Below are 20,117 nucleotides of genomic sequence, written 5' to 3' on the forward strand. Positions count from 1 at the left end.
AAGGCTTGGATCAGCAACTTATAGTGCACCACACACACACACACACACACACACACACACACACACACAGACAATCTCACGTATCCATGCGTGCAGACAATAAAGCATACACATGTACATCTGTTCTGTGTTGTCATGCGTGTGTTCACACACACACACACACACACACACACACACACACACACACACACACACACACACACACACACACACACACACAAGGGCTGTGGAAAAACCTGTGTGTCGGTGTGTAAATTGCAGCTGCAGAATTAGACTTGTTATGGCTTGCTTTGTGCCTGCGCTGTGTGGGATGTGTGAATCTACTCTAATTGTGTTAGTGCACATGTATCTCAGACTCTCTCTTTTCATGCATCACTGAAAGCTGTAGGCTTTGCTTTTTTTTCATGTTTGCAGTCAAGAAAATCTTTCTTTTGCAAACTGCATATGAACCTTGAAGCAAACTTCAGTGAATTAAGCCAATACAAAATGTATTTCAGTTTCACCCACAATATTTTTTTTTCTCTACAGTCGCTGGCAAGCACTGCTGCCAAAAATAGCCCCCCCCCCCCCCTTTTTATTTTTTATTTTTGCAAGATCTTAGAGGATTTGACAATGCCCACAGGATTTATTGGCTCACTTGGATTTTTTCCAAGGTGTTTACTGATGATTTTACAGGTAAAAACTCAAAAAAGATTAAAGCAAACAGACGTTTGGAATTAATAGTCATTCAACGGTTGGCGATGGTTTGTTATGTTGTTTTGAATGGTTTGTGTTCTTTATTGAATATGACGCCTCAAGAAGTAGAAGTGGTGAGATTACATTTACATACTCATCGAGACATTAGAAAAATACATTGAACCAAAGAACACTGTTGGGTTTAACGTATTGATTGATCATTGGTGATACCCCCCCCCCCCCCCGTTCTTTGTATTTCCTCTGTTTGGCAGAAATATTTGATTACCAATGAGAACAAATCTTGAAATCGTTCTCTATCTTGCAGTATCTCATATCTCCTTACCGGCAGACTGTACAAAGCACATAAGATACATGTTTTGAGAGCTGCCGCTTGAGAACAGCCTGTAGTAGTACTCAGAAATGACTGTTTGCTGTTTACACCAGAACTTGTGTAGAAATGACCTCATGCGTGCAGTTTGGCACAATGTCCTAAAACACACAGGGCATGATTGACTAAAGGGCTGATGATTGTGTCTGACACATGTGCAACATGAATATGGACTGTGGAGCAATTCCACCGGAATACGCAAAATACTGGGAGGAGTTTGTGTCAATTATAATGCAGAATGTGATTAACAATACCTGAAAGTGTTTGTTGTTTTTACACAGATCATGGTTTGAGAGGAAGAGAGAAAACCAGCTCAGCTTTTTGCAGCCCAGAGATATTTCCTCAGCTATTTCCCCCAATTGCTGTAAAATATGCAAAATATTTTCCCATTTGTCCAACGACAAACAATGTAATAATTTTGGCTGTTCTGAATGTAATAAAGTATATATATACAATGAATGTAATGGAATTGCTTACCAACATTCTTTTATCATAATAATATCTTTGCAACCATGGTTGAGAGATGATGCTGCATATATATCATTAATGAATGAATATGACCACTCTTCTACCACTATATCTAGTTTTCATAAGAAAACTGCACAAAATTAACAAAACATTTCTCAAGAAATGCATTCCTATTTTTGTATTATTACAATATTGGCTGCACTTATTATAGTTAGCATTTTTTTTTACGTTAACTAAGTAAGTACATTTGAATCATATAGCACTTTTCCCACATAAAAGACACAATAAGACATAATTCGATTTCAATCATGTGATAATTTCTGTCGTTATTGGCTAAATGTTGTTGCAATAACGGATCAAATATCTTATTACACTATTGGCATGTTATTACATTATTAGCTTTATTACACATGAAATGGACAACATGATTACATTATTGAATGTCACATATCTCTTCTCAGGTCTTGCCGTCATCAATTAATTTCTTCTGTTTGTTCTTATTTCATCCTCATAGACCCGAACTTGAGTCATCAATAGTTCCACCTCATACTGAACTTCTGCATCACCTGACATGTTAAGAAAAATTAAGATATACTGTATTACAGATATTTGCGTAAAATGTGTCTTCTGTCCTCCATATTCTATTTCATGTGTGTTTTTGGTGACTGACACAGTGAAAATGCAAGTCAAGGAAATGCGATGAAATTTCAAGATCAGTTGAATGACTTACTTATATTATCATCTGTGTCGCGTCCAAATGGATCCTATAGGTGTTAATGTGTTTCTGGCATGGTCAGGGTGGTTTTTAAGACTTAATGCAGGGCTGCAAAAATCATCACGCTCAGCAGTTCACGTTTGGTTACTCCAGTCGCAGTAGGAAACTTGGCTTTATATTTAACAGCCTTTTAAGCCTATGAAAACCCACAATTAAACTATGATTTAATTACAGCAAATTAAATTAAAAGAATACTCGTCACTTGTGAATTAATTGAGATGTCTCAGATGAGATCAGACAAGTTTGTACTAAGAGTTTGAGAAGAGTGCACATGGGTGGACCGCAAAGTCTTTGACGACAAACCGTCACAGCCTAAATTACAGCAAACATACGATAAACACACATGCGATCATTTCCCACAGCGCTGCTCAAGTTACCATCCGACCCATTACATTTGAGATTTTATGAAGGACACTGAATACCCAGAGCATTATGTTAGACGCGTATCGGAGGCGCAATTTGAAGCAAATTCAGTCCATCCGACACTGTCACGCCTCTAAATGTGGATGTCACATGCATGAAGGGTACATTCTCTTTCCTCTCCCAGTTTTAAACGTAACGCTCTCGGGCTGACAAAAACCTCCATGTTGCCTGAGGACAGCGTCCCAGAGAGGCAGGAGCTCATTGGTAAGCGGGCCCACCTCTCGCAGCCGCTCCGGAGACGACTCCCGCCGCTCATTTCCACACTCGGCTCCATAAACGCCTGAACGTCTCACCTCAGACTCACCGGGTGACAAGCTTCATCTGGGAGGTTGTTCGTTGAGGCAGTGTCCGTCTTCAAAAGCACAGTGTGGGACCGCTGTCCTCTGAAAACATGCAAGAGATGTCCATCTGAAGTGTTTAAAACAAAAAACGTAAGGGTTTATTTGAATATCAGTGAAATTCATTGACCTAATTAACAAGATATCCAAACTGAATTTGTATTTGAAACGCAGCTGGACAAAATTAAAGCTTTATAATGCATTATCATAGTTCAATATCGATGCTATTATAGAATATGGTGAATGTGTTTTGTTACATAATATGATACAACATGAGGAAGAGCAGCAGTGAGCTGAGATGCTGCTAATAGAGTTAAATGGAGCTGTGATTCCTGTGTGCGGGTGAGTCCTCGTGTTACAGCAGCCTTTCATTGCAGGAAATGTTTCAACTGCCTAAAGCCCACACAGCAATAATTCTTAGACTCACTTTATTGGAGCCGTGCTGAACAATCATACAGGAAGAAATATGTTGGAAAGAGAAACAAGATTAGCAATTTACTCTGAGCCTGAGACGCTCCTGCTTTTCTGCTCCTGCCCTGCTGCCTGCTTTTGCTTTTCTGCTATTCATTGTAAACCTGCTAAAAAGTGCCACCTTCTTGCTGGTTGAATAAAAGACACGAGTTCTTGTGATTGTAGGACAACTCGTCCACGGATGAGATCTCAGAATTGTTTGGGGAGAAAATGAATCCTGTAAAATGTATATTATTTCTAGTTGATATTTTATATATGTTTCATATATCTCCATATATATATATAGTATTGTATTATAGCTTTGTTTTCTCGTGAAGAATGGTCTTCTTTGCGCACATGAACCTCCCCACATTGTCCATTCACCAGTTGTTGTCATCACCATACAGGAGGGGTAATGGGGCCCACCTTTAGGAAATTGTAATTCTAAAAAGCAGTAAACATCAATGAACAGATTATTAACAATAATTGTAATTACACAAATTGAAATGATAGAAAGAATACAGTATATAACTCCAGACCATGAGTGTGAAAGGTAACACAGTTGCGACATGTAGGGAGACGAGAGCTGAACAATATCGCAAATCTATCGTCAATCGGGATATTAATATGTGCCAAATACATATTGCTAAAAAAAAACTGACAACTGCAATGGATTATGGGTCAATGCACTGGTCTTAGATACCCATTGTGTTTAGAGTTCATTTCTTAGTTTGAGTTTAGAGTTAATCTGTCAAAATGAATCTCTGAGTGGTGAGTTGAGAGTTCATATGTGACAGTGAATTTAGAGTTAATCTGTGAGTTTGAGTTTAGAGTTAATCTTTTAGTATGATTTTACTAAATCTGTGAGTGAGTTTAGCATTAGCACGAGAGCATGAGTTTAGAGTCAACCTATGAATGTGAATTCAGAGTTACTCTGTGAGTGTGACTTTAGAGGAAATCAGTTGGTGAGTGTTTTGACTTAATCTGTCTCTGAATTTAGAGCTAATCTGTGAGTTTGAGTGTCGAGTTAATCTGCGATTGAGTCCAAAAATCTAAGGGAAAATTTCACCCACCAAATATCAACTATTTCATGTATACACAAATATACAGCTTAAGAAAATGAAATATGTAAGAAGATGAAATATGTAAGTAATCTTATGAACACAGCTCATTTTTGGTCTGATTTTTGCTTTAACTTCCACGGTTGAAGGGTTTTGACCATAAAACAGGCCTGACTAAAGCCCTGCACTGCTCCTGCACATGGTAGTAACCGCTCAAGGTACTTTGTATGAATTGACCAACAGATTGCCAGAAGGAGTCAGTGTATTTTAAAACTGAATGTATGGACAAACTGGCTGTACTCTGCCTCTCCTCCCATGTCTCTTAACCTCCTACTCGCCCATGAGTGATTTGCCAAGCTTTAGAAAAATATTCTAATCTGCGGAGACCTAAATTTCATTTTAACACCTCACTCCCGCATCTCCCACTCATATTTTAAATGAACTCCTCTTTCCGAGGAGTCGCTGCTATCATTTCATTCTGTTTTCCCTGGGCTGCCTCGCCACACTGAAATGATACATGTTGAAAAATATAACGTGACGCAACATGTAAACTCCTTCACACTCTGATGCCTGCTCTGGTCTGTGAAGAAGATGCATTTCTTTTTTTTAAAAAGCACACTTGCAACACATTTTACATGCATATTTAATAGTGCTGCATTATTTCTCTCCCCCCTTTTTTTGTTGTTTGGTGGCATTTTCAGTTAATTTACTTGTGATTATTTCTAATGTATTTACTGAAAGCAAAGCACTTTGAAACTTGCTTTTGAGAAGTGCAATACAAACAAAGATTATTATTCTCAGAGGTATTTTGTCATTGTGAAACTTAATGTCAAATCCGTACTGCTGGAATGGGCCTAAAGTCGCCCCTCCCTCAAAGAAATCTCTTCTCTTTTCCACATACCGTACATTGTTATTAGATTACAGTTCCCATGATTTCCTCATTGTCTCTAGGAAAACATCCAAAGCCCAATGCGGGATGGCAAACGGCGAGCAGGCCATTTAGCGTCTTATAGAAAACCATTTGTCATGTAAACAGAGAAAACTGGTGACGTTTGACAATAGCAAAGGATCCTGGTAACTAATCCTCACTTCATGGCTGAGTTACACTTGAAATATGTCCTGGCGTGACTTTTCTCACGTCCTTCAGACTCAGGCTGATGCTATATACTGAGCATTACACAAAATCATAACGGATTTTGCTGCACATTGGGGCAGTGGTCACAGCCTCACGGTGGGAATATCCACAGCTCTGTTTCTGGTTTGGTTGCTTTTCTGTGCGAAGTTTGCATGTTCTCACTGTGCATTGCCTCCTCCTGTCAAAAACTTGTATTAGGGGCAACCTGATGATTCTCAGTTGCTTATCTGCCTCACCTGTTCAGGGTGCGTCCTGCTTTTGCACGTTCACAAACATGGTAAACAGCTCTTGTATGGTATTCTGTCATCGTCTGTATGTGTAGAATATCAAATTTGTGTCTGTTTTACACACAACATTTTAACAGATCAGACCTTCAGTTGGCTAAAGTGATATAAAAGATGGACATGTGATTCATTTGACTTATTTCAGTGATTATTTGCCCTCTTATTACAGATAAAACATATTTCCTAAGTCTTAAGTAACACTTCACATTTACTTTTAGGTTTCGATTGCCTCTTTTATCTCCTGCCACTTCTTGATTCACTATCAACAGGTCATTGACTCTGTGCCTTTAAGGTGCTTTAATGTCAATGACCGGTCAAACAACAAAATTCTCTTTGGTTTTAAAGCTTATGAGTTCTGTGAAGGTTTTTTTTTTTTCACCAGCAAAGACAAAAAAAAAACAGAAACACTAAGCGTCGCTGTGCGATAGCTGACATCAGTGTGATGTGTGACATCACGAAAGTGGAGAAGTTCAAAGTGGTGTACAACCACTGCCAGCAGACGAATTGCATGTAAAGAGAAATCTAAGATTCGACCTTTTAGCTTTTTAGGTCACATGTCAAGCAGTGCAGTAGCAAGTCAGTCATGTTATATATATATTAAATTCCACTTGAATATGATCAGCAGCTGTGAATTCTAAACTGCTCACCAGGGCTTTTGTTGTATTAATTCCCTCATGAGAAAAGGTCATGAATCGCCAGTCACTGTGTTGTGACCACAGGGATAAACTTCACACTGCATGACCATAATAATCGGATTACTGAGAGTAGTCAGGTAATTGTAATAGCCTGACGTAATGGCTTTACATGGATATGGAAATTAAAAACATGTTTCAGGCCATTATCAGATTTCTTTCAGACAACGTACGGGTGTATTGACATGAGGCTAAATCGTCTTGGTTTTTCAAAACATGTGGTCATGTCTTGTTGAATATGTTGTGTTAAGGCCTATGGACTGAGGTCCCGTTTTAACAGCGTTTCAAGTGATGCGTGATGGTTTTTTCCCCCCAGGGAAACAATGTAGCAGCGTGTTGGGCCACTAGCGGGTGATGTTGGTTGTTTTTTTGTAATGAAGCCACACACACGGAGCAGAGAACAACACATTATAATCACTAACAACGACTAGTACACGGACAGAGAGATAAGTTTGATTGGTATTCCGGATGACTCGCAACTAAAACTAAAACTACCAGGTCCCAGGAGAATATGGACTGGGAGTCATGAGACTGCAGGTAAACATTGTTCTTAACGTCCATCGTCACAGCACTGTCAAAACGTTCCACCTTGGGAGCCGTTTTCATAAAGTTTCATTTCCAGTGCTTCGGAGCATCGTTGTCATGTAAACTAGAATGTTTTGCGATTTCACTTGAAAACGTTGGCATGTTGGCTGCGTTGCTTCTCTCCTCTTTGCTCCTGAAGTGGCCACTTTCTACACTTTACACTATACCTTATCTTCATTGTCACACTGTGACTTTGTCACTTCTGTATTTAGCTTTTTTTTTTTGACATACGTAGATGGAAAACGACTCAATAAATCAGATTAATGAACATGGATTGTGAAAGATTCTTGAATATTGCTAGAAATGCTTCAAAAGTATTACCCAGAATGCATCTGGAGACAGTGAGTCTGATCAACTGAAGGTATGGCACTCAACTTGTGGAAACTGATCTTCAAATGTGAGCTCACATCTGATAGTAACAAAATAAAAATCACACTCTATTTAGTGTGTTGGCCTTCATGAATGTAAAATATCACAGCGTGTGTACCAGATGGTGCAAAATTCCAGGAGGAGATTATGCTAGTGGATTATTGGAGAATGTAGAAAGTTTTTGAAAACAAGGCGCAAATAGGCTCTTAGGCACTCTGTCATTGTGGTTTTTTTTGTTGTTGTTGTTTTTTTTTTTTACAAAAGCTTTGACTTTGTGATGGATCATCTTCTCACCTACCTTTTTTTTTTTCATTTGTGTGCAATCTCCTCTCGGTATAAATGCAGCTGTTCCGTGATGCCCTCAGATGTCCATTAGAGAACATTTGTGAACAAACAGCATCGTGACGACCGAGGAACACACCGGACAGGTCACAGGGAGAAAGCTGAAAGACCAAACACTATGTGGTGGAAAACGAGCACCGCACCTCACCCTGAACACGCCATCCTCACTGTGAAACATGGCGGAGGCAGCATCATGCTGTGGGGATGCTTTCCTTCAGGAGGGATAGGGAAGCTGGTCAGAGATGAAGATGAATGGAGCCGATTACAGGGACCTGTTAGAGTCTTGAGACTGGGCTGAGGTTCACCTTCCAGCAGGACAATGACTTCAAACAAACATCCAGAGCTACAATGGAACGTTAGATCAACTCATATTCTTGCATTAGAACGGGCCAGTCAATGTCCAGACCCTAATCCAATTGAAAATCTCTGGCAGTGGGGACAAAATTCACTCTGTATCTGTACAAACCTGGTAGAGACAGACCCCAAAAGGCTTGCAGCTGGGAGTACCGCTAAAGGTGGCTCGCCAACGTATTGACTCAAGGGGGATGAATACTTTTGCATGGCACACTTTTCAGTTTTTTATTTGTAGAAAAAAAATGTATGACATAAATAAACAGCATATTGACTTCTTTCAGCCGTTGTTATTCCCACTGTTTCAAAGTACAAGATGTGGAGTTACTGTACTGTACCTCCACCGTCAGCTTGAACGTAACCTTGTCTTATGAAAGACAGGTATTCGAGCTGTGCTATTACAGTAACAAGCTGCATGGTCCCTCTTCTCTGTAGTCTTGAATCATTTAAATGAATCATTCGACCTTTGACCTCCTGATTCTCTGCGTGTGTGTGTATTGGTGGATGCTTCGATGTCTTCACAGTTCTACATTGAGAAAGGCTTTTCTGAAATTGTTTCACAATGAGCTCATTTTTACATAAGGCTGCATGATATATTGTGAATGTGCCATCATTGTGTTTTGTATAAAGTTGTAAAATGTTTCAGTTTTAACATCTGACATGTTGTGGATACGATGGGGAGGGTTTATGAGATGTGCTAGTTATTATATTGCATTTCTATTTACCTTTAACAAACTATCCCAACTTTTATGTCTCTTTAGGAAACTTTTTATTTAAATTTGACCAGATTTGATCAGTCTTTACTGAAATCAGACGGCCACATCTCTTTAGTCCCATATATCCTAAAGTCTGAAATGTTAAGGTCACTGATGCTTGCATGATTGATGCACACACATGTGTTGACCTACAGTCCTTCTCGAGAAGCATGAAGCTGTGTTTCCATATGATTCCAACTGTTGCGTTGGATTTGATGATGCACGTCGTCACGCCGCTGTGTGTCGGTGCAGGTCCTCGTGTGTGTTTCAAGCTGTGTGTGCATTTAAAAGTTTGTGGTTTTGAGCAAGTTTGCAGGAACTGAATGGAAGTCAATGCAGTGTCCCGGGAAGGTAATGAATACCATTCCGTGTGTGTGTGTGTGTGTGTGTGTGTGTGTGTGTGTGTGTGTGTGTGTGTGTGTGTGTGTGTGTGTGTGTGTGTGTGTGTGTGTGTGTGTGTGTGTGTGTGTGTGTGTGTGTGTGTGTGTGTGTGTGTGTGTGTCTGTGTGCGTGTCTGTCTGTTTAAATGGTACGAGATGGTGCTGAGTTGTCTCTTTGCTTTAGCTACTGCGCGTTCGTGTTTCCTCTGCTGGTGTCAGTGATGTGGTGTGTTGTAGTTTTTAAGGAGAAGAGAGAGAGTGAAAGTCTCCAGGGACTGACGAAGCGCGAGCACACACACACATACACACACACAAACACACACACACACACACACTGCTCCATAGTGAAAATCTACTGCAGAGTTTTGGAAGCAGGAGTTTTTTTCCTCTGTAAAAGCTTATCTTTGCTTTTTCAGGATTGAGAGCTTTTCTGGTGTGTGTGTGTGTGTGTGTGTGTGTGTGTGTGTGTGTGTGTGTGTGTGTGTGTGTGTGTGTGTGTGTGTGTGTGTGTGTGTGTGTGTGTGTGTGTGTGTCTGTGTGCATATCTATATTCATGCATGTGTGCGTGCATGTGTATAGCCCAAAAACTTGCGAGTACAGCATCATTGAATGTATTAATGTATACTTTGACAAGTCAGACATTCCAGTTTGAAAGAATTTACAAATATTAAATGAAAATCCAAGTGCAATCCAAATTAAATGTGTCAAATCCAAACTTGCTTGTCCAAGATAATATAAATAGCTGTCATGGTAATGTTAGTGAGGAGACTTTTTAGTCCTGTGAGTAGACATGATACTCATGTCAGTTCAAGGGCCACATACATAGTTTAATGTCGAACATCCAGAGCCGCACTTGTAGTAATGTAGCACCATAACCTCTCATTAGTTCTCATAAACCTCCTTTGATTCTCTGCGAAGTACAAGCTCATGCTTAAGTTGCTCAAATGAATGAACTCTGTAATTACAAAAACGAATGCTCCGCTTACACGACGACATTTTCAAGTGAAAATGTAGAACTATTTGAGAACGGCATTTAATGTGGAACTTTTTGAAAATGCACCATCTCACTGGAAACGGGAGAACTTTTTTGAAACGCTGCGACTGTGCATGCGGACCACAACCGTAGTAAACGGTTCTCCTGCAATACAACGGCGTATTGTTCTCTGTGCATGTGTGTGTATGGTTTCATTACAAAAACAACAACAGCACCCACAAGTGGCCTGGCAGGCTAACTACATCATTTTCATAATTTCTGTGGAAACCAACATAGTTTTCAAAACGTTGTTTTATTATTGTGAAAGTTTTCTTAAACGAAAACATAAAAAAAAGCTGTGTTTTCACTTGAAATGTTGTGTAAACGGGGGCTAATGTGAACGACCTGACTTCTTGTCTGTCTGTCACAGTGTTTGTCTTCACACTCATTTTGATTGAAGCCGTCTCTCGCTCTGCTACTAATGTTATATTTGCAAACTTCACTTCTGAGTACGAGCATTGCAGCAATCCATCATTTACTATGTGTCAGGACAGCAACTCTTGATGAAACAGTGTGTCCCCAGTGGACAAATAAGGAACCATTGGAGCTTTATTCGTTCAGATAACAGTTCTGATATTTTTATTTTTTGCCATTTTCACACTCTGGCTGAGCCTTGGCTGTGCCAGTATTTCCCAATGGGCTGTATGTTTGACCTTCCTCACCTGGACCTTCTGTAAAATGAGTTTTGTTGTTAAATGAGGGTTGGATTTTTATTTATTGTTTGGTTGTCTCTGATCCACACTCTGTCCTGACATACTGACCTGAGGATCTGGACTTCCTTTAACAGATTTCAAAGCTTGGCGCATTACCTTAGCAAGGCCGTTACGTTGATGTATTTCCCTCCCGTGTTCATTAACATGAACAAAATCACCAGGGGTCTGCAACCTGCATCTCTGGAGAAACATGTGGCTCTATAAGCTCCTTTCTAGTGGCTCCGTGAAGCTTTCACAAAGTTTGCATTAAAAAAAAAAAGGTAAGTAGCTAAAACCAGCGCTACAAAAAAATAAAAAAGCTAAATATAAATTAAATGAATAAAACAGCTAATGCAGCTAAGATAGCTAAACCACTAGATAAGGTCAAAAGCGCCATGAAAGTCTAAGAATCAAAATACCTAATTGAACTTGATTGGCAAAAACAGTTAAGAAAGCCAAAAAGGGTCAAATGATTAAAACGACTCGAATAGAAAGCTAAAGCTAAAACTAACAAAAGGAAAATGGCTAAAGGCCCATTTATGTGCCATTTATTCAGGTAAATTGGTTCAGTCACATAAAACATTATCCTGGTTCCCTCATGTTGATCAATACATCCAGTAGAGGGAAGTACAATTGGGTTCAATGTAATATATATAAGATTAATGTTTTTTATAGATACTTTGTCCTGATATCCAGGAGACGTAATATTAAACATTTGTTTGTATCCATCAGCACATTTACACAGTTTTGAAGAGAGTGTAATTTCTGTTGTCTTTTTTGCTTCTTTTTCTGGTCCTAGATGAGCGATACAACACAACACTGCCCCCCACAGGTCATCAGTGGTTTTACTATGTTTCCGTTTTATTGTCATTCCAAAGGTTTAACATGCTTTGTAGCTCCTGACAAATCGTATTTGGTGGAAAGGTGAAAAAAAAAATCTGTGCGTGGTCTTAAAAATATAATACTGACGGGTCCTGCTTTTGGTGGGGCTGGGCCTTATAAGTCTGATATATTCCCCAGTTGTTGGGCCCCAGAAAGATAGGAACACACACACACACACACACACACACACACGCACACACACACACACACACACACACACACACACACACACACACACACACACACACACACACACACACACACACACACACACACACACACACACACACACAATTAAATGGATAGTTTAATGAAATGTCTCTGGTTCATTTCAATAATGCTTCCTTTGATTTTCTCTCTCTGCCCCCCTCCCCCCCCCCCCCTCTCTCCCTCCCTCCCTCCCCTGTCCTCTCTCTACCGCTCCGTCTCTCCTCCTCGGTACTTCGCTCCGTCCAGCCTCGGCTCCCAAGCTGCAGCCGATGCGGGGCCAGTCTCTGTTGAAGGGGGACAAGCTGTACTTGAAGTGCGAGGCGTCGGGGAATCCCAGCCCATCTTTCCGCTGGTACAAGGATGGACACGAGCTCCAGAAAGGCCGAGACCTCAAAATTAAAACCAACAAGTGAGTTGTCATTCTTCCTGGGGAATTGCATTCCACCGGCAATTGAACCAAAAAGTTTTGTCGACTGGGTTAAAGTGCAAACTAAAAGCTGTTTGTATAGAAAGGCTTTGAGCAAGGCATTTCTCTCAGGTATCAGTTCAAAATGCACATCTGATTCTTCTGATGTGAGCATTTTACTGTCTTTCAGTTTAAATCAACCCGTTTTGATTTACTGTTGATGAAACCAGTCACAGCACGTTGATATTTTCAGTTCAAAAAGAGGTTCTCGCTTCACTGTACAACTTTATCAAATAGGCAGTGCAGCATTTCGACTTGTTATGATCCTTCGGGAGCAAAACAAAGCTGAACGCTGGACTGGGCTTTCATAGATTTTGCAAGTATTTCTGGAGTTATTGGGAAATCAACCATCAACGTAGTGTAGAAATAGCATAATTAGATATTTAAGGCATGACAATGCTTTCAAATGAAAATGTAAAACTCTCATTGTGTTTTGGGAGTCCATTTACACAACATGGGTGCTCAGAGCCACTGACAAGGCAACTTTTTGAAATCAGTCCGACTCCGTCTGCATGGAAACGAGGGCGAACGCATACTTTAACCAGCAACAGCTCAAGTTCTACAGTCATGGAAAAGGTGTTTCCCCTGGGGGTCTGGCTTACTCGGTCCTGAATGGTAGGCGTGCGGTGGTGTGTCAGTCAGGGCCGGCAGTTAAACAACCCACCCCGCCTGGCGGCCACACATTGTGTCCTACAGTAAATACACAATCCGAATCCAATGTAAGGCCACTACTATGCATCAGTATTTAATCCACACCAACATCACAGCTGATCAACGACCACAACACATCAAGACGCCATTGTGCAGCATCGCCATCACGTCATTTTCCAGTGTTTCCAACAGGTTTGCATGGGGGGGGTGGGGGGGGGGTGCGAATCTCGCGCACTACTGTCATGCATGCATACTTGGGAAACAACACTTTATAATCAGAAAACTACACCAAATGCCAACAGCAGTTATGTTATCATCAAATGCCAATCATATAAAACCTTAGGTTGACGATTTTAAAGTTGAATAAAAGAAGTTTCAGGGTTGTCCCATCGTCCATGGTCCTTGGTGCACAGTACATTGAAATGCCTGTTTTTCAGCATTTCACATGTTTCAGAAAAAACAATATTTGGTTTTAATGTGTCTTTGCATTCTTTGCTTCTTCTTTTCATTAATTGGATGAAAAAGAATGGATAAAATATTCATGTTTCAATGTCATCCCAGCAACACCCCACCTCAGCAATCACTGGCTGAACTGATTGACTTGGAAAACAGAAATGATTGTATTTTCAACTGTGTTCCTTCTCGTACAAAAAAAAGAAGAAGAAATTAGGTAAATATTTAATGCGAGCCCAGGTCTTCCAGGGACACAGCCCACTCTTTTTTTAAAGTTTAATGTCCATGGTTTTTTTTTAATGAATGACTATTTTTAGATTGAAACAACACATACTACAAACCCAATTTGAAAAGACGTGAAATCCTTGTGTAGAATTTAAACAAAAGCAGAATGTGCCCATCTGACAGTCAATTAGAGCTGATGCTAATCAAAAATAATACAAATGTAACATATGAAATGATATATATTGGAAAAGGTTTTTATTGTTAAAAAATATGTGTCTTTGTCTTTGAATCGGGAAATTCTGGGGAAAAAAAGAAGTATAGGAATGCCATGCAATGTCATCTTTTCATACTTATTTGTAAGACATCACAGGCGTGAGAGCCTTGTGCAGCCTCTCTGCTATACCAGGAGATAGCAGTGTTGAGTCATCTGGGCTGTGAAAAGCACAAAATGCTGACACTTTCAAACCTATAGGTACTGTCAGCGACTGGAAATTGAAAAATAAATTATTACAATTGAAACAAATTATCAAAATTAATAGTCGATTCATTTCATTTCCATGTCACCGATTTCACTATATTATCTGAATGAATGCACATTGCCCAATCATAAGTTGATTTTCACAATGACGCAAACAACACACCAGCTTGTTCGGTATTCACATTTGTTGTAAATATATTGCAGACTTACAAATCCCAAGACATTTTGGTTTAATCATCCATTTCTCTGAAAGACTTTATCTGACACTGTGTCGTTTTTTTCTCTTTATCTGCTTTGTGTCACTCTCCCTGTTCTCGTCTCCCTCTTTCCGTCGCTGCTCTTCTCATTTCACCCAAGAAAAAACTCAAAGGTGCAGATCAGCCGGGTTCGCGTGGAGGACTCGGGCAACTACACGTGTGTGGCCGAAAACTCACTCGGACAAGAAAACGCCACAAGTACAATCAGCGTGCTGATCTGTGAGCAAACCACTCATCTATCTCAGATAACTAGTAATCCAGCGAGCTCGCTACAGACTCGCCTATCCAGCAGTGCATCTGTCTTTTGATTTCTCTATTTGAGCAGATATTTGATATCAGAGACTTAAGAATCGGTTTAAAAAAAAAAAAAAAAATGTCTCGATCTGTCCAACTCAGCAGTTTTGGGTTGGATGGGCTGCAGTGAGCACAATAATCTGATGTCAGCCCCAGAAAGCAGACAGATTCTGGCATGGTTTGCAATACCTTTTATGATAATTGCATAAAACAAGATGTAATGCATTTGGGTTTCTTTCTTTTTTTTTCTTTTTTTTGTTTGATTTCTGTCGATCTGTCCTCCTTAAAGCAACCACAACCCCGTCTCCAGGTGTGAGTCATGCGAGACGCTGCAATGACTCGGAGAAGGCGTACTGCGTCAACGGAGGAGACTGTTACTTCATACATGGTATTAACCAGCTATCCTGCAAGTAAGTTTCTCCCCCCCCCCCCACCCCCCCCCCCCCGGTCAAGCCTACCTCTCCGTCCCCTCCCCCATCCTCTCAGCCATCACCGTGCGGTCGCTGCCCCCCCCCCCCCCCCTCGTCTCTCCACTAGTCCTCTGTCCCTCTCTCTCTCTCTCTCTCTCTCTCTCTCTCGCTCTCTTTCTGTGTCTGTCTCTCTGTGATCTCGCTGTCACCGGTCACTCGTGTGACTGAGGTCTTCTCGTTCCTCGTCATGCCTTCATCCACCGAACCACACTGCTGTGTCTGAGGAACCGTTGTTGTTTTCAGCTCTCGGCAAAGGACAGACCAGATCTCCACGCGCTCATTTTATGCAAACGCATTCAAAATTGGTTGCTCCGCTTCCAACAGTTTGTTTGAGAGTGAGTGACGTCTGATTGTGATATGGGACCGAATGGGAGTCAAAGAACAGCTCACGTTTGTTACGTTTTGGCTTCGAAAACTGAAAACGGAACTTTTTTGAAAAGGAAATGGAAATGCTCATTCCCCGCGTCAACAAGGGAAACAGAACGTTTCTGAAATGCTGGTACTGCACGTGTGTGCTACGGTCTTAGCAAATGGCTATGCGCACTTGAAAGCTCGACGATTAGCTCTGAATGAACCCAGTTGCTGTTTGTTTTATCAGTTCTTCCTCAGGGGTGTAAGTTTACCACACCATCTTCTGCTAAAGGAGACATTTCTTACATACATCGGGTGCTGAGTGGGTCTGTACCACCAAGAAACTGCTTAAAAAAGCTTAAATGTCTCAAATGCAGCACAATCGAGTGGCGTAACATATCAACTATATCGTTTTCAATGTTTTCAGTGAATTGTTGTCATGTAAATCTTGACATGACTCACTCATGATGTTAAAATGTCCCTGAATGTTGCATTAGCATTCATGTAGAAGGAATGTTTTAGCTGCAGTCAAGATCATACAAAATACCAGGAAGATATGCAAATAGAATAATGTACAACTTCCAGTGTGATTCTCTACGTTGCATTGTTTATGGTTGTGTGTGTTTTTAATTCAGACATGTAAATCAGCTCAGCATTCAGCAGAGAAGCTGCTTTTATTGCGTTGAGAAACGCTTTACTTTTGTTTGGGGACTTTAGTATAAGATATTTTCTGTGTAGTACTGATTCGTTGGTCTTTAGCTAGTTTATTTTATTTCATTTTTTTATACAGGTAATGTCATTGAGACACAAGTTCTCATTTCCGAGAGCGATCTGTGAAAATGGACATACTGTATATCAAAAAGTGCAGTGGTGTGATTGTTTCAATACAGTTTTTTTTTTTTTATGATTTTGCAATCTTTTTTTTAACTCCAATATTTTTGATAACTCCCCACACTAACATATCCAGCTCTCTGGTATCACAGTTCATTTTATGTGTAGTAAACACAAACAAAGAAACAGATGTTATGATGAAAATGTTATCATCTCCAGCAGATCGTTCATATCAACAGGGTCAAAAGCATGAAAGGCCCACAGTTAAATACTCCTACTTGTGTGTGGTTGTCAACCATGTTATTATTCTTACTTGATCACCTGCAAAAGGCAATCTATTCCCCTGAGCATGCAATTTATTGAGCTTTATGTGAGATATTATTAAATCAGGACCTGAGTGCTGTACATGGACATCTTCTTACTGGCTTACTGTAAGAGTCTAACTTTATAAGCAATCATCATCAACATTTTTAAAAAAAAGTGCCTGACATCAAACTTTACAATACATGAAGTTTCCCATTTTGTATTGAATCACTGAAACAAATCAACTTTTTCGACATTCTAGATCATTGAGATGCACCTGTATCTGTGCAGGACAATCACAAACAAGATCAAATGCACATATATTTATGGATATGGATTTAAGGTGATGGAATAAAACTGGTAATTATGTCACAGCTGGTGGCCAACAGGCAGAAATCAGTGGCATTAAAATTAAATAAAATAAAAATGTAAGTCACAAGTCAACAAACTGCTCCTCTTCTGAAATGCTGCCGGTTTGAAAAAGAACAGATTAAAGCAAGAAAATTAGAGGCAAGATTAAGAACACCATTATTGTCAAGAACAATCTCAAAGTACAGACATCAGCATCATCCATTCACCATATATTTATTGCAATACTCAACAACATTATCACAGCCTGAGCATTGACCCAAAAAAAAACCCCAAACAAAAAAACTAATTACATGACAGTAACAAGTGTGTAGCATTATGTGTTGGCGTAGTAGAGGTGGGTAAACACCATGCAATTATCTTGCGACGTTGCCTTTGTTTGGCGCGCATGAAAGCGGAGAACATGCGAAGGTCTGCAGGCGCAATGTGTTTCTCCGCGCAGGACGCGACAAAAACGATCGAGACTTCTTTGTTCTCCACTCAGTGGAATGTATGTATTCTGAACTGGAGGGTGTAATCTTCCATTGCCAGCTTGCCAAACACACTGGGTCACTTTCGAGATGTGTAGGGAACAGATGGCATTGCGCGGCTGCACATGATCAAAAGCTTTGTTGTTCCTGTAACTATGGGATGTATCTGCTGGAAAGCAGGCGTCAGATCCCGAGGTGTCTCTGTGAGATCTGCGCTCTTTGTTTCTTCACTTCCATCTCTCTCTCTCTCTCTCTCTCTCTCTCTCTCTCTCTCTCTCTCCTCTCTCTCTCTCCTTCTTTCTATCGATGAATATTCACACTCCTCTCTCCCTCCTCCCCTCAGCTCACTCCTGCCTCTCTCTCTCTCTCTCTCTCTCTCTCTCTCCTCTCTCTCTCTCTCTCTCTCTCTCTCTCTCTCTTCTCTCTCTCTCTCTCTCTCTCTCTCTGCCTCTCATCTCATACACCTTCCGGTCATTGCTGAAGGATAAATCAAGATTTTTCTTTTTTCTTTTTTCATGGTGCTGACGAGCAGAAAACTTAGTTTGAGAGGGTTCATTCGGACGTGTTGAGCAGTTTAGTGCTACAAAATAAGTGGGATTGCACAACCTCGTGTGCACGATGCCGCTACATGCAGGCCACTGCATATTTAAAGACGCTCCAGAGTGCCGGCAGATTTCTGAAGAGCGACCGGAGCTCCTCGGCTTTGTCATCCTTTTGTTGGCTTGTCTGTTGTGGCCTGTGGAAAACAGGATGTTAATAAGACTGCTGTCTGTAGACTGTCTGCACTGCTTGTTCACCTCAGTCGCTCCACTGTCTCTACCACCATAAAGCACCAAATGAAGTGCTAATATGTCCGAAATTCAAAGCGCTTTGCAAGCTCCTTTTGTCCACGTCCATAGAAAACCCTAAAATCTCTCTTTTCCCCGGTGGAGACAGTAAAGCTGCTCTGCAAAATGGAGCCTGTAGGTTAAAGTGGAGGACGGCACATAAGGGAAAAAGGCCTCCTGTCCAAAGCCGAGTGTGGAGGTTAAAGTGGAGATGAGTGCATACAAACATTCCCGCTGGCGAGCTGTGAGCAGTGTAAAGCTCCTGCTCAGTGCGTCCTTCCAGCACGTTTTTCTCCTCTGAATCATCAGACCTTTTGTTGTGCTCCAAACCAGCGTCAGCGCCATAATCTCAGCTACGCACGGAAAATGTCACATGCGCCCCTCGCGAATCAATAAGGTTCATTTAATCTACAAATGTCGTGAGTTCAAGTCACTATCGATTCTGACATCAGGTCTATGTTTATCTGAGTTGTCTTTTTTTTTTCCTCCTCCTATGTTATATGTTTTGACATTTATTTCTTTTTTCTTTTTAATTTGTGGGTCAGTTTGATGTGTCTTACTGTGCATGTTTTAATGTTTGAGAGGAATCATGCAAAAAAGAAACAAGTAGAGAAGTCATGAACACTTTTTTTTTTATTTAAAGTGTTAGTTTGGGTTTGAATCTGGACATTTCTATGTGGCGTTAGCATGTCCTGCATGGAGACAGAGCCCGAGCATTTTCAGAAAGTTGCATTTCCTCCATTTACACGGAGACTGAGTCATATCATTTTTCAAAAGGTCCACCTTGGGGCGGGGGGGGGGGGGGGCTGTTTCCAAAAGCTTCAGTGGCTCCAAGCGCTGTTTTCTTGTAAACAAACATTCAAAATGCAGAGATAGTTTTTCATTTTCACTTGAAAACAGAACCTTAGTGTGTCGATACAGTGATTCACAAAATGTCTTCATGTCTTCTCATGTAAAAAAAAACACGAGAAACCGAGAATTACTGTTTAATGTTTGGGGTTTTTTGTGGGTTACAATGTGGTTCAAGCTCACTTTTCACAGAGTTTGCTCTCATTCTCCTGGTTGAAAAACAGCCCAGGTTAGGAAAAGGACTCGGGGAAACCAAGCAGGGATAGATGAAGAAAGGCTGAAAAGGGAAGCACAGAATTAGAGAGAGAGAGAGAGAGAGAGAGAGAGAGAGAGAGAGAGAGAGAGAGAGAGAGAGAGAGAGAGAGAGAGAGATAGAAATGAAATGATGGAGAGTGAATGCTTTGCCAGCATAGGGGCTGCTTCTGCACTCTCTCTCTCTCTCTCTCTGCTCTATTTATATCTCTCATGGAAATTGCTGAGTGGGCTCAACCAAGGGTTTTTTTCGCTGTAATTGATTCAAAATGCAAGTTGTCTT

At 40.6% G+C, this 20,117-nt stretch overlaps 1 protein-coding gene across 1 annotated transcript in view; it reads left to right on the forward strand.

Moving 5' to 3' along the window:
- Window positions 1-20,117, forward strand: part of nrg2b (neuregulin 2b) — a gene marked incomplete at its 5' end in the record, with an annotated part of 59,347 nt that overhangs the window by 17,822 nt on the left and 21,408 nt on the right. Inside the window, 3 exons of the mRNA XM_080501962.1 lie at window positions 12,535-12,697; window positions 14,919-15,037; window positions 15,402-15,522. Of these exons, the coding sequence (XP_080358088.1) occupies window positions 12,535-12,697; window positions 14,919-15,037; window positions 15,402-15,522 (403 nt within the window). The remainder of the gene's footprint in view (window positions 1-12,534; window positions 12,698-14,918; window positions 15,038-15,401; window positions 15,523-20,117) is intronic.

Source organism: Blennius ocellaris (genome assembly GCF_963422515.1).
Source record: "Blennius ocellaris genome assembly, chromosome: 9".
Classification (NCBI taxonomy): Eukaryota; Metazoa; Chordata; class Actinopteri; order Blenniiformes; family Blenniidae; genus Blennius; species Blennius ocellaris.